The 14,331-nt window shown below is 36.3% G+C and overlaps 1 protein-coding gene across 1 annotated transcript; it reads left to right on the top strand.

Annotated features, from left to right (window-relative positions):
* The first annotated feature begins 4,926 nt into the window (after window positions 1-4,926).
* Smp_046900 (hypothetical protein) lies at window positions 4,927-13,518 on the top strand. Its single transcript, XM_018796011.1, has 7 exons — window positions 4,927-4,954; window positions 8,213-8,420; window positions 8,461-8,545; window positions 8,582-8,657; window positions 9,628-9,695; window positions 11,035-11,169; window positions 13,048-13,518. The coding sequence occupies exons 2-7, from the start codon at window positions 8,233-8,235 to the stop codon at window positions 13,369-13,371; spliced, it is 876 nt and encodes a 291-aa protein (XP_018650266.1). The 5' UTR covers window positions 4,927-4,954; window positions 8,213-8,232; the 3' UTR covers window positions 13,372-13,518.
* The last annotated feature ends 813 nt before the right edge of the window (window positions 13,519-14,331 follow it).

Here is a 14,331-nt window from a genome sequence, read left to right on the forward strand (position 1 = left end):
GTTGAAACAGATTCTGACTGCTGTCTCTACCTCTTACATTGTATTAATGTAAACTAAAGATTTCAGATTTTGGCCAAGTGAGATGCTAACATGATAAATTCAACCAAGTTTGAATCTCAAAATAAAGACCGGATTTAGATTAAACACACAATATAAAACAGATTTCTAAGACCTCTATGTATGAAATAATAAATTATTTGTGATTCTCCACTACATTCAGCGTATACAGATAATAAAATTTGTTTAGAAGTGGATAGTTCTTAAAAATACATCATTTATTATCTAAAGGGTGAAGACGACTAACGCTAGCTACCCAGAATAATTCTTGATGTTAATCTACGGTCCCCAAATGTGCTTATATCAAGACTCACTTGTGGCATATACCTGCTCTCCTTGTTTTGCATCCGATAACTAATTGGACAAGCATAATAAATGTAAGCTTTTGACTTAGTGATACACTTTCTTGAACAATATATGGAAATAATTAACAGTGATTTATTTTCTAAAGCATTTTCTGCCTATATTCACTTTTTTCATAATTTTACCTAATTTGTGGATCATTGCTATCGACTACAATCATTGTTATTGACCTTGATCTCTCCGTTATCAGTAAGGATATGTTGGAGCTCAACACCAGAAAATTGGTAAACGTCTGCCTTCCACAGAAGCCTTTCCAAAGACAACTCCGATGTGGTCTACGGGACATCAATTAGCCAGGCTTAAATGAATTAAGGTTGTCGTTCAAAATGACCAATAACCTAGGTCTTATAAGGACTAGTTACTAAATCAGTCATACGTTATGCTCCTAAAGTTATTCAGAGGGCTGGCAGAAAGAACAGGAATCCGGTCCGTAGCGCAACGCTGAGACAACAAGGAGTCAAGCTTAGTAACATCTCAATGTGGTGTCATCAAATTATCTAAGTCATGAAGTGGTCCCAGACAACTGGGGGCCAGTGTACATCACATCGATTTTAAAGGTAGGCTGACGCAACGAAACTTTAGGCTTCTAGTTGGTAGCATTTCCCTCAACACCCTCAAAAGTCATGCAGTCTTTGATATATGATGGTCTACGTGACTGTTTGTTATCTTTAAACATCTCATCTTAACAACACGATTTTGGAAAGTATACCTTTCACATGAGCAAACATCTTAATGAGGTGGACAGGTGGACAACCATCCTTGATCGCAAGGGCAAGGTTGATGTGGTATGAATAGGATCAATTATATAGGTCCCACCAATCGGCTCAAACTATTCGGTGCCATATCGTTGATAATAGACTGGCTTACTTCATATCTCAATGATCGTCCTCTCAAGGTCAGGGTAAACTTCGGTTGCTCTCGATTCACAGGAAATCCTATTGGGGATATTTAGGGTTCAGTACCAGGACTTCTCTTTTTAGTCTACATAGATGACCTTCCTCATCAAATATCATCCGAGTTATTGCTTTCCACTGACAATGTCAAACTTTGAAGGAACGTTCACGACCAACGTGTTAGGCTGCCACCTAAGAAGGATCAGACTCAACTTCACAGTTTGGTGGATAGCAACAGACTTACTTTCAATAGTTGGAAGTGTAAAATAGTCCATCTGAGACATGTTGCAGACCACACACAACACATGTGTTATTCATCTCTGGAAGTACCTCACCTCAGAGTCGTTGTTCACTCATAATCTCAAATCACTAGATCTTCATTTAACAGAGTAAAGGTTTCTCAAAAGTGCACTTCTCGTGACTGATATCATCCTCAACACTCCTGGACATTTCTTAAGTACTCGCTCGAGCTCTGTACTTACACAAATTTTATGGGTTCAGATCTTGTAGATATTTAGAGCTTTACAACCGCTTTATGCGTAATACCTTTATGATCAAACGATACCAACACAGTCTGATCAGATGTCTGAGATGAGTGAGTTTGAATATATATTTTGAAGGCTGTCGATGCTTTGAGAAGCATTTTACATAAGCTAGCTGGTGGCTGCATGGCATGCAAAGTATGACTTACCTACCCATGATATGGTGCTGATACTTGACCTTGAGTTTTCAGTTAGGGTGTGCTCAGTATAACTAATGAGGTCAGCTTCAGTGCTAAAGACTTGTAGTGGCTGATATTTTGTCAAACCAGCGTACGTTATCTCAGCTTCTAGCCAGACCAATTTATTCACTCTTATCAGGCCACATTTTGGCCTTGTCAGTTATTCTCTAATTAACCCAGACTGTTATTATATAATCGTATGTGTGTTCATTGCTCACTCTTTTCACTACATATCTGTAACTTATATTTTTCTGAATATAAATATTAAGTCACACCTGAATAAACCGAGTTGACTTACTTGCCTTCTCCTGTCCGCTGTGTTTCCACTCCTCTTTCTCCGTTTCGTTTTCTCGATGGTCTCTTCGAATCAATGAGTGCTCGAAATATATTTATTCGAAATTCATCCTCGTATTCATATTATTGTATCCCGTTGTTGTCTAACACGAATTAGGTCGATAAAGATATACGGAGATTGGCAGTATGTTTATTTCTATGGTAATCAGCATATGATTCAATTGGAAACAGATACATGGCCACTAAAGACTTACGAAACTATTTATTTTGTGTATTTATTTACTACTACGAGGTCAACATTAGGAAATTATGGGTGCAACATAGCGAAATGGACTGCAAACATTCTTTTTACTCGCTTCGGGCAGTGAAGTTTCGAAGTTCGCCACTGGATGAAGTTGTAAAGACGATTTCTCAGGAGTCCTTCAAGCTGAAACTTGACATATTCATGGGGACGCATGACCGAGTCTCACTGTGATTCACAAATATACCTAGATCCCAATCTGAAGGCACCAACGATCCACTGGAAATAGGTTCAGAATCCTGTTAAGTGGAAACTTGAATTACTAACATAATCAAAAGTTAAAATACTGGAAAGAATAGTCATGAAGACCATAATGATATTTGTGCAAACCAACAACTTGTTAAACGGCGAACAACACGGTTTCAGGAAAGGTTTATCTTGCACAAAAACTCCTTATAACAATGGAGCATAGGATAAAGGCTCTAAACAATGGATAATCAGTGGGTATTGTTTACAAAGATTTCAGAAAAGCATTTGACCAGGTGCTAACAAATAGACTGCTTTCCAAGCTGGAAAGTCTTTGTATTTTCGGACCTCTCCTGAAATGGCTTAAGGATTTCCTTACAGGTCGTAGACAGAAAGCAAGAGTAAATTCAAAGTGTTCCGCCCGAAGACCATTACTGAGTGGAATACCTCAAGGCTCTGTTCTAGGTTCTTTACTTCTTATACTGTAGGCAAATGAACTCCCAAGTATCGTTGAGTCCCTAAAGTTATTATACGCTGATGGTGCAAAAATCTGGCGAGAAATAACGAGAGATGCAGATGCATGCTCACTTCAGACAGACTTAAATATTGTGACTAACTGGTCTAAAGAGTGTCTGACGCCTAACAACGCGGCAAAGTGTGCCTACATGCATTTGGGGGATACAATGGTAAATAGGTACAGCATATGGGAATTGCCAATCCCCGTGGTCCGGTTTCACAAGGATCATGACCTTAAGACCACAGCCCACTCCCGGGAGGTTGCAGCTAAGGCGTCTAGAACCCTATAGGCTTTAAGATGGACATTCACCAAGTTCGATACTACCATGTTTACTACAGTTACACAACCTTAATGGGAACTAAGCTTGAGAACTGCATTCAGGCTGCAATCCACTGTTTAAAATAATAATAATTTATTCTCAAAAAGTGAATTGGATATCCTGATGAAAGTACAGAGGGTAGCTTTTCGTGCCTTAAGGTAACCCTCGTGCTATTGATAGAAGAAACCAGAGAAGTAGTGAATAGGTCTTTATTTCGATCTTCGCGCAGTCACAGTGGAGCGTGGGATTCTCTGTTCAGACAAAGTTTCTTCTGACTTATTGCTTTTTGATGATGATGTGAAACTTTGGAGAGAGATACGTAGCCAAAAGGATATACTAGCACTTCAGGAGGATGTGACCCGACTTCAAAGTTGGGCAGACGACAACGGACTTACCTTCAACACATCAAAGTGCAAAGTAGTCCATCTGCAACATGTTGCAGACCAAATTTATAACTTAGGAAACTCCTCTCTAGAAGTTTCCCAAGTCGAAAAAGATTTAGGAGTGTTGGTACCCTACGACCTGAAGTCTTATGCTAACTGTGACAAAAACGCCTTTCAAGCAAACCTTGCACTGGTAACATTGAAGCAAATTTTTGGCCAGTTTGACGGTCGAACTTTCCACATAATCTTCAACAGTTTTATTCGTCCCCATTTAGAGTACGGAAACATAGTATTCCCTCCCTCTCTTCAAAAGGATAGGGACACCCTGGAACGTATTCAACGTCGAGCCACGAAATCAGTTCGGGGACTAAAATTCGAACCGTATGAAGAGCTCCTCCAATCACTTAACCTTTACTCGTTAGAGCATAGGTGTCTTAGAAGTGACCTCATGGCTTATAGTATCCTTAACACTTCTGGTCATCCCCTTAAACATCTACTTAAGCTTAGTCACAATACTAACCTACGGGGTAACACCCAGAAAGTGGAGACCCAACATAGCAGAACGGACTGTGGACATAACTTCTACTCCTAAAGAGTTGTCAAATGCTGGAATCCGCTGCCAACTGAGCTAGTCCAAGCGACTTCTCAGAAGTCCTTTAAGAGGAAACTTGACCTTTTCTTAAGGATTAAGGATGACATCTTATTATGATTTACCAACTTCTATTTTTCCTCTATTATCGTTAATATATCTAGGTTCTTGCCTGGAGGTATTGGTGATCCACTGCTACTAGAAATGGAGGCCCGTTAAGTGGAAGCTACTTCTATTCCATTCACAACCATTTGAACCATTTACCGCGCAAATCGGCTGTTGCGTCACTATATTCGAAAACATCTGAGCGGAGTCAAGTAGTCAAAACATAGTAAGACGGTCACCCAACTTATAAAAAATTGCCTGTATATATACAAAACTCAATAGTTTTGTATGCATATGTTTATATTTTCATATCCACACATTTACCTTACGTATCTAACTGATATGTTCGATTGTTTGCAGAATATGTATCTTACCTTATGCAAGGTACCATAGCCAGTAAATTTAACGTCCGTTATTTCAATTAAAGTTTATCCGGGCTCTCTTTAACCTGTTTTGCAGCTAGATTTGGTTTATCAATCCCAGTCTTTGGATTATCGGGAAATTCTGAGGAATTTCGGGATTTTCCTCAAATGCACATGGGAATTCGTATTCTCCTAAGTCTGGAGGAATATTATAACAACTTAAACTCCTAGGGATTTCCTATAAATAGCATGATATTTTGTACAGAAACTCTAGTTCAGGGAAAGTTTTGGGGTTTTCGTCTCAATTCCACAAATTTTCTAGTTCAGCTTCCCAAGAGACTGTCAAAATTTCCTCAGAAGTCGGCAGTATTTTTCCTTTGAACAGAAACCTCTCAACACTTCGACATTTTTTATCTAGTGTCCAAGATATGAAATACTTGACTTAGGAATCAGGTCATACTTTTTGTAATTATCGAAGTCGTAAATTTCCTTCTTCACCGTGTTTCTTGATTGGTAAGTACGTCTTCATTTTAAAATGAAGGAAGGTCTTCTATTTGCCAATCCTCTTGAGCGTTTATTTCCTACAGAGCCAACCGCGTGATTCGTGTAAGTTGGCGTTCTGTCAGACCAGCTTTTACGTGTCTCTGACCCTATATTTAAAGTGTTTCACCTATTCTACGATACTACTGCACCATTCTACAATCTGGTAGCATCGCGATTACATTTCCAAACTTCCGCGTGTTTCATCTCATGGCCTTTGCCAGAGGCCTAGCACAATCAGCTCCCAAATGCCCTGGTACGGCCGAGAGTGGGAAGAGGCCACCCTCCTTCTCGAAATGCTCTCACACTGACACGTGTATACAGCCTCTACCAAGGACGTCGTACTCGCTGCCTTCTCGTGGCTGGGGTGTTGTTTACGAAATTGAGAAGACGAGAAGCGAATGTCCGGAGTTTTAACCGGGTTGGTGGACACGGAAAGTTCACCTAGGGGAGTTGGAAAACCCTGATTCCGAACCAATGGTGCACATGGGCTCCAGTATCCTGAGGGAACAAATAGCGTATGAATCAGTCGTTGGTCACCGGCTACCATGGGACTGCATCTCCTTACGATGCTCTACTGCCTTGTGGATCAGACCTTTAGGTCAAAGGCTCGGGGTGTGGCCCCCTAAGAAAACTACCTGCTTCTGTTTGAGCACCCAGGCAGTATTACAGCCCTCACACAAATGAAGTGAAATTTGTGTGGCGCATATTTATCTGGTGCCCTCTTGTACCAATATTTATGTTTAAATAAATAAATAAATCTCATTCGAACGTAAACAATAGTATTTAAAAACTTAAATATTGGTTACGCGTAGCTGCTCTAGGACCTAAATATTAGGAAATTTAATCTGCTTCTGTAATGTGTTAGTTAGTGGAAATAAACCAACCCATACATTTCACTTTACATTCGGTTCACCGAATGTACCATACCCATCTATTTCGGTTCTTGAAAAATCAATTAGGTATTGTTTTATAACAAGTGTGGTAAAACAGGATGCTATGAACTTAGTATAAATGTTTCTGTTAGTAATAATAAATTTTGAACATATCGCTTATCGGAGTTTTTTTATAGAAAACAATATAATGTCACCTTAGCAACCCCCTGTATATCGACATGCATAAAAGTTATTTTTCTAAGCGTTGAATACCTCTTAAGAAAGTAGTTCAGAGTAAATACTTCATCTTTCTCTTATGATTTCCGTTCACGACAGTGTGTCATACTTGTCTACATCTTCGTACACCTGAACATGACGTGCTACTACCAGAAATTTATTTCACAAAATTAAGTCAAACAAGGTTAATATTTAAGTCTATTTGTCACCTTTATAAGCCTTGGTACGTCCTAAAGAGTTGACTGTTGTATCTTCTGAATAAGCCCTAGTTATTTGATGATAAGTTACTCTTTTGAGCAAACGTATTTGGTATTGATCACTCAGTAACCATTATTATTTATACATACCAGCATTGTAGAATGTCTCTCTACTTCTTTTACGTTTCCATTAGGAACTATGTCCTATTAAAGTTACTTATTTACCTAAGAAAAAACATGCAAATTTGCAAATAATCTTATAATGTTATAGTCGCTACACTGTAAGAACAAGAAAATTAGCCAGGGGCTAAACAAACGATTTGAAGTAAGAATTTTGTTGATAATGAAGAACAAAATTTATAACTCAGAGGAAAATAAGTAACTGACATATGCTCTTCATTGCGATCACGATGATTTTATGTACCACAATCAGATAGTCTACATCTGTTGAAGTAACTTGGTTCAATAATGTGATATTATTGAATGACATTATTGGTCAATATCAACCACCCAGTGGATGAATGTCTTCAGTTTCATCAGTCATTTCATCACCTCTAACTATCCTTCTGCACCTAGCCTTCTGCGCTACTCATCCGTTTTCCACTATAAACGACTACTGTTCCAACAGTTACTTTGGTCAGATCTTAAAAGTTTGTGCTTGTTAAAATAAAATATATTGACTAAGTGGGCCAATTAACTCCTTTCTAATAACCGAGTAACAGTTTTAGACAAAAGACAAATGTCGCAAAATATCTGACCAAATTATCCATAACTCTTATGGGTAGATGTAATCATCAGCACTATTTGAATGTGGTATATATCATACACTAGCGTCAGCTGGAGAACCAGCGGATATTGAATAGCTCCAGTTATGTTCCATCCTAAAGCGCAGCTTCTCAGCAATAATAGTACACGGCCCTACATGAGATTAGTCTCTTTTGATTATAGGGGAAGTTTTGCATAAAAAGGGGATATAATTATTAGTAAGCTTGCACTTTTGACTCCCATCTCTTTCCATGTTACAGCTTATGGATTAACCGTCAGAAATAAAGTGTGTCGGCATATTTTTTTTAGTATTTTAGCAAGTAGTTGAAATGACTGTATTGTTAATCGCTATGGATTTCCTAAAAATAAACATTGTTAAGATTTATTCCTGATTTGCCTGATATGATAATTTTTAATACAGATTGTTGTCTATGATTATTTCATTAAACATACGTTGCTGCGTTTCAATATTAAGTATTAACTAATTTCTGTAGTTTTTAACTTCCAGCAATAATATATTGTACTCTAATGCTTGGTAAAATCGGTTACGATACATCCTGGTTATCTTCAATACCGTGGAAGGCTATCCACTATGCTCTGTTATTTTTGATGATTGAAGTAGTCACTTTGGCGTATGGAGTTATGGTGTTTGTTTTCCTATACCAAACCTACATTCCAACCGTAAAATTGGAAAGAGAATTAGATTTAGTATTTGAGTATGCTAACCTTCACCTTGTTCTTTTACTTCAATCTTAGTACTAAATGTAATGTACAAACGGAGTACTCCAACGTTTGCAGTTTTCCTACAGCCAATTTCTCTGTTTCTGAAAGTGGAATATCTGTTAGTTTCTTGTTCTAAATTTTGAATAGTCTGTAGCTCTTAACACCCAAATATCCATACATGCTCATTCTAAACCTATGGCTTCCAGATTCCATTCATAATAGGAATGCAGGTGAGTGATTTCTATCCTCACATTCCTCTATTTATAGTTTAGTGTTTTTAGTCTCCTGTCATTTATTTATGATCCCCAACTGAATACAAAACAACTAGATTCATATTTAAATGTATTTGGTCGGAAAACCATAGTATTTTTGTTATTTTTGCTGATAGTAACCATCAGAAAATATTTCAAAATAAAGGAAAATCCTATCTGTTTTGGTATCCATAACATCCCTGCAAAGCTCAATCTCAGATCACCGAGCACATTGCCAACGTATGTGTGTAATGTAGAATAAGGTCGACTATAACCTCTGAGAAGCTTAAAATCTCCCCGAGACTCTAAATCTACTGATAAACAACAAGAAACTAAATTTACAACCAGGACTTTGATCCAATAATCGTTAATAGTTATTATTTAATATAATGCAAATTGTCATCTCATCTGGACTAGCAATTACATCGTATAATTTGATGTTAATTTATTTTAAATCAAACAATTATGAATCACTTTTCAGTGAAGGGAGCTGTATTTTAAACATAACCAGCGTTAGTAAATAAAGTGCATTATCAGTGATTGGTTGGACATCGTTTTATATTTCTATCTGATCACTAACCTGCTGACGTTGAATGAACTGTTCAATAAAGTACAAATTTATAGAGTTTAATACTGACGAATCTCGTGTTTTTCTCAACTTTCTACCCCAGTCTCTAATTGTATCTGAAAGGTTTAAGCCACTTGTGCTTTTACTCTGTAAGGAAAGTGCAAACTATGGTCATCCGAAGTCATAAAAATTTGAAAAACCATAAATCTTAGTGAAACATTCTTCGCTTTTTCTATTTAAGCAATTTTTCAAGTCATCATATTTCTGTCCAGTGAACTGTATAATGTGCTTCCTTTTTTTTCTATTGTTGTTCATTATTACGTTGTGCTTTTAGTAAGATGATCATTATTATCTTAATGGTGACTATAATTTTTTCATCAGGTATGAGTATTATCACCCTAGAACTATATGGCCGTGAACATGTTCTTATACAGAGATTCAGAAAACCAGTAAGTTAGAAGTATTGCTGTGAAAATTTCGGTTTTATTTGTTAATCATTGTGTATAACAATTTAAGTTAACAACGTTTCATATAATTTGTGCAAATAGTTATATATATATATATACGCATAACTCTATAAGATGCCTCAAAAATCAGCCACAGTGATATACGTATCAGCTACCGGTAATAAGTTGAAATTTGAAATTATAGGTTTTCTAGTTTACTGGCAACAGTATGTTTCTGTCAGGATTACAGTCAAACGAGACTATTCTCGAGAAGTCAATACTATGTTATTGGACCTCCAAAGATTTATTGTAATTGGTCTTCAACCATAATTTGGTAACAAAGCATAACATATCAGATTGCTTTATCTTTCGACAAACTAAACAAATTATCAGGTAAGTGGAAATCAATCTATAGATTTTGTTATTGAATCCATATGCAAAAAATGGGACAAAGTAACAAACATGGTGTAAATTTTACTTACAGTTATGCGATAAAACATTGTACGACATTGTTATGTACTATTTTAGTTTATTGATTTGAGCTCAAAGCATATGATCTCTCTAACCTGATCAACTACTTTTTTTGTATTTTGTAGTATTTAAGACTCAATCGACGTAAAACCTACTACTTATAACATTAATCAATTCAAATTTAATATCTTATTTAGTGTAATACAATAATTTTGTGTTGTTGGCTGTAGAGCCATATCACAAAGTTATCTAAAACGAGTGTTCACTCCAATATTCTTTATACTGTTGTGTTCAGATTTGTTCTTTTCCCTTAAACTACGTTTCACATACTCCTAATTTTCTCACTCCCAACAAACTAAATTGATTCCTCTACTTCCTTTATTTTTTAATACTGAAAAAATTGCCTAGCCCCCTTATTTGATTTTCATCCAAAGGAAGTGGTGCTAATACCACTACTGTTGTGATAAGATTCATAAACTTTTAAGTGCATCAAATAACTATAAAGTGAAATGTATTTCCAGATGATAATGAGTTAGAATTCATACGAACATTCTATTCTTTGAACTGTACGTATTTCACGACTACTTACTTATGAGTGTAAAATGGACAAGATTCATTGATATGTACATCTGTTGCTAGACCTGAAGGTTCTAAACTCAATCCCTAGAGGAGTAGTAAGTGCTTTCGCCTGATGGTATCAAACTAGGATGTAACAGCAACCCAGAGATTCTTATTTCTTACTGGTTTACTAGCTGAAGGCGCTAATCTACATTTATCTCCACAACTATCTTTCTGTTCTTGGTAGATAGTTCAACACATTCCTTTCATTGTTTTACTATCTGTTTTGTAGAAATGTTGCTTCTTTTTGTAGTTTTCGATGCCTTATCGATCTGATGAAGTTCGGATGATAAGCAATATACTGTTTTCACCCCTGTATATAATTGGTAGAATGAAAGAAGAACTACTGCTTTCAATTGAGATGTCATCTAGTTTCCAGTTCGATGTGGTCAGTCTATTACTATATATCCAATTCCTTTTAAAATTGATACTAACGGTTTGAAATTTCAAAGTCATAATTTGTTCTATCAATATAGTTCACCAAGAAGTTCCCACCTCAAAATAAACCTGGAAAATAAGTGATGCGCGCTCAAATCATTCACCTTGCTTGCTACTATATAGGTCCCACTGTGTTAAAAGAACTTGAAATTACTAAAATGTTACAATAATTTCTTAGTGTTTTTAGAAAGTTGGTCGCTTGCATACAATTGAATTAAAAAGGTAGCTTATAGGAATCACTTCGACAAGCAACAATAGATTTGTATTGAATAGAATCCATCAGTATTGAGACCCAAGCATTAAGGAGATACTTGGTTCCAATTCCAAGAAAGATCATGTAAGATTTTTCACTACAATTTAATTACTGTTAGTAACAGAAGCTTTACTTTTTATTTTCGGCTAATCATTTGATATGAATATATCAAAGAGCAATCTCTCTATGATTACCTGTTTTTAAGGATAAGGCTGAAGATCACAAGGCTACATAGGATCTTCCACTTGTCTCTACAACAATAGAAAACTTCGGCTTTTCCCGACTGAAAACATTAGATTGTGAATATATCACTGTAAATCTTGTTTAAAAGGATTACAATTTGATAACTGTGAGATTATTAACAGAAATTTAAACTATCGGCTTGCAGCAGAACAACTTGACAGTCACTTCATTTACTGGGCACTATTAGTTCTAATTTGTAGATTTAGACATTTAGCTTCAAAGCTACTGATATCGAGTTAAGTCGATCGCAAATGAACTATAAACACGTCTAGATTTTTTTGATACAACAAGAAAAACAATCAACGCAAACTAATAGAAATTCACTTCCATTCGGTGGGTTCTTATCAGTAGCTTGCAACCTTATTCGTATTGAAATATAACGATAAATCCTAGTGAGGAAATTTAACAGTGGTTATCAGCATATAAGTTCAAGAGTCGGGATAGTGAAAGATAATTTTTAAGTGGATGAAATAACAATCCGTTAAACAAAGATTGCATAACTAAAAACAGGTGAACCTCAAGTTATGTTTCTACGATAAATATAAATTTGTAGCTTCGCACTTGGAGTTAAACGACTTCCAAGATCTAAAGAGTGGAATCCGAGCTAAAATAGTTTCTGTAAGACAGGGAGTATACTAGCTGCTTTTTGGTCATACTAGTAGGCTTTCTTCTAATGAAAGACTATAAGAACAGCTCGTAATCATCAGAAACATTTTCGTACAAATGAACACAGAAATTCACTAATAAGTATTCTAGGACGAACATGTCATGTGGGATAGTTAAAAATTAAGTTTGCCGCCTTCACCTTGTCTTCAAAGAGGATGAGAGTGTTGGACCAACTAATCTCAGAATAAATACCACATTTAAGACTGCCTATTCAATGGCTAAAGCACAAGTATTAAAATAATAACGAGAAGGGTCCGTGGTTACGTTCACGATCACCTCCCAAAGAACTTGGACTTAAAAGGTCCCACATCCGTAAACAGTGCAATCAGCCAACATTTAGTCGATGACGGGCATATTGTCGACCCTCATCAAACCTTCAAAATAATTTGCAGAGAAAAGAGCGCAACTTCTTAACGTATGGCTAAAGCAGCAGCTATTAGAAACCCAAACAAAATTTGTTTGAATTGCCAGAGTTGTCGACCTCCCAATGCCATGGAAAATTCATAATTTCTATTAGATTGTCATAGATTATTCTCTATATTTTGTTATGCAACCTACGCTTAGCTGGTTATTATTTCATCAAGTTAGAAATCATATTTTCGTTAAATAACATTATGTTAACCTGAGTACCAATATCTACTTAGTTGTAACTGATTAACATTTTAGACTCAACCAGTTTTCGAAGGTCGTATCATTCTGGAGTCCAAACGCTACTTGTGGTCAGCTTCGGAGCTTAAAATACAGACGACGCTTAGTGGGTTTCAAAACATTCTATACTACTACCCACAGGTTTCTTTCATAATTTGCATTTCTGTCGTTTCATTCCTTATGAACATGATCTACATATCATCCATCCTTTTATACATTTTATGGCGATTTTTCAAGAAATCCAGAACTCCTGAACTTCCAAAGCTTAAAAATGAACCGAAACCTGAAAAATACCCATTACGCGGTGAAATTGACTCTGAAGATAATTCATTTTCAGATTGAATCTACATAAAAATTTGTATCGCAGTTGACATTGTTCATCACTTTCAGTTTCATTACAAGTCTATGGCTGTAGTAACTCAAATATTTCCCCCTATTTTTTTTCATCACAGCTTATTTTTTTATGAACCTAATCAATTATGGTTTCTGAATTACACTCTTTTTTACGACTAATGGGGACGTGTGAATGCCACTTGGTTTCTTCAGGTTGATACGAGTAGAAATCTAGTTTTATTATGCACATAACTGAAATATTCATTTTACTCCTTAAGAACGAGGTCTTGTAAACATTTTAGAAATCCAAAGAATCAGTAAGCTAGCAAATGAAAATTGAGCAGCTAACGCACAATGACAGCTAGAGGTAACAGGAGTTTGTCAGACTTCACTTTGGCCATGAGATTTTCATGAGTAACCCTTTGAAGTCACACTGAGATATTTGAATTAATAAACATCCTAGGTCAGTCATTAACCATCGATATTGGAGAGGAATATTTCCAAGCCATCGTAGTTAGAGACATGAGAAATTTAAATCCACAAAGATTTGGGAGTGATGAATACCCCGGTCTGCTTTCAATCACGGTAAAATGAAACAACTCTCGGTGGTATCGCTACGAGCAATGTTTCAGTTGACATAATTTAATGAGAATCTAGATGTATTTACAGGCTCCAGTCGTGTGGCTAATTAGTTAAAGGTATCATCTCTGATAATAAACGTTCCGTTTTGGAGCTTAGTTCCCTATTTATCGCAATACATCCGGTGTCTATGACTGCCAAATATGATCATCATTATAATAAATATGACTTTTTCAAGCGAATGTTGCAAGCAGAACTTTATCCAATTACATTATTGGTGCAGTTCCACAGGGCTACGTTATGAACAGTAGTAATGATTGGTGACATGAGTTGATTTATGTTGAGGTTTCGATTTGAAGTAGCAAGCGTGCAACAACTGTTTTTGATAAT

The sequence above is a fragment of the Schistosoma mansoni genome, chromosome 2 (assembly GCF_000237925.1).
Source record: "Schistosoma mansoni strain Puerto Rico chromosome 2, complete genome".
NCBI classification, from domain to species: domain Eukaryota; kingdom Metazoa; phylum Platyhelminthes; class Trematoda; order Strigeidida; family Schistosomatidae; genus Schistosoma; species Schistosoma mansoni.

Coding starts and splice junctions, on each gene's coding strand:
- Smp_046900 (XM_018796011.1), top strand. CDS start 8,233: ATGCTTGGTAAAATCGGTTACGATACATCCTGGTTATCTTCAATACCG. Junction 8,658..9,627: donor CATTCATAATAGGAATGCAG/GTGAGTGATTTC, acceptor TTTTTTCATCAG/GTATGAGTATTATCACCCTA. Junction 11,170..13,047: donor CTAGTTTCCAGTTCGATGTG/GTCAGTCTATTA, acceptor TTAACATTTTAG/ACTCAACCAGTTTTCGAAGG.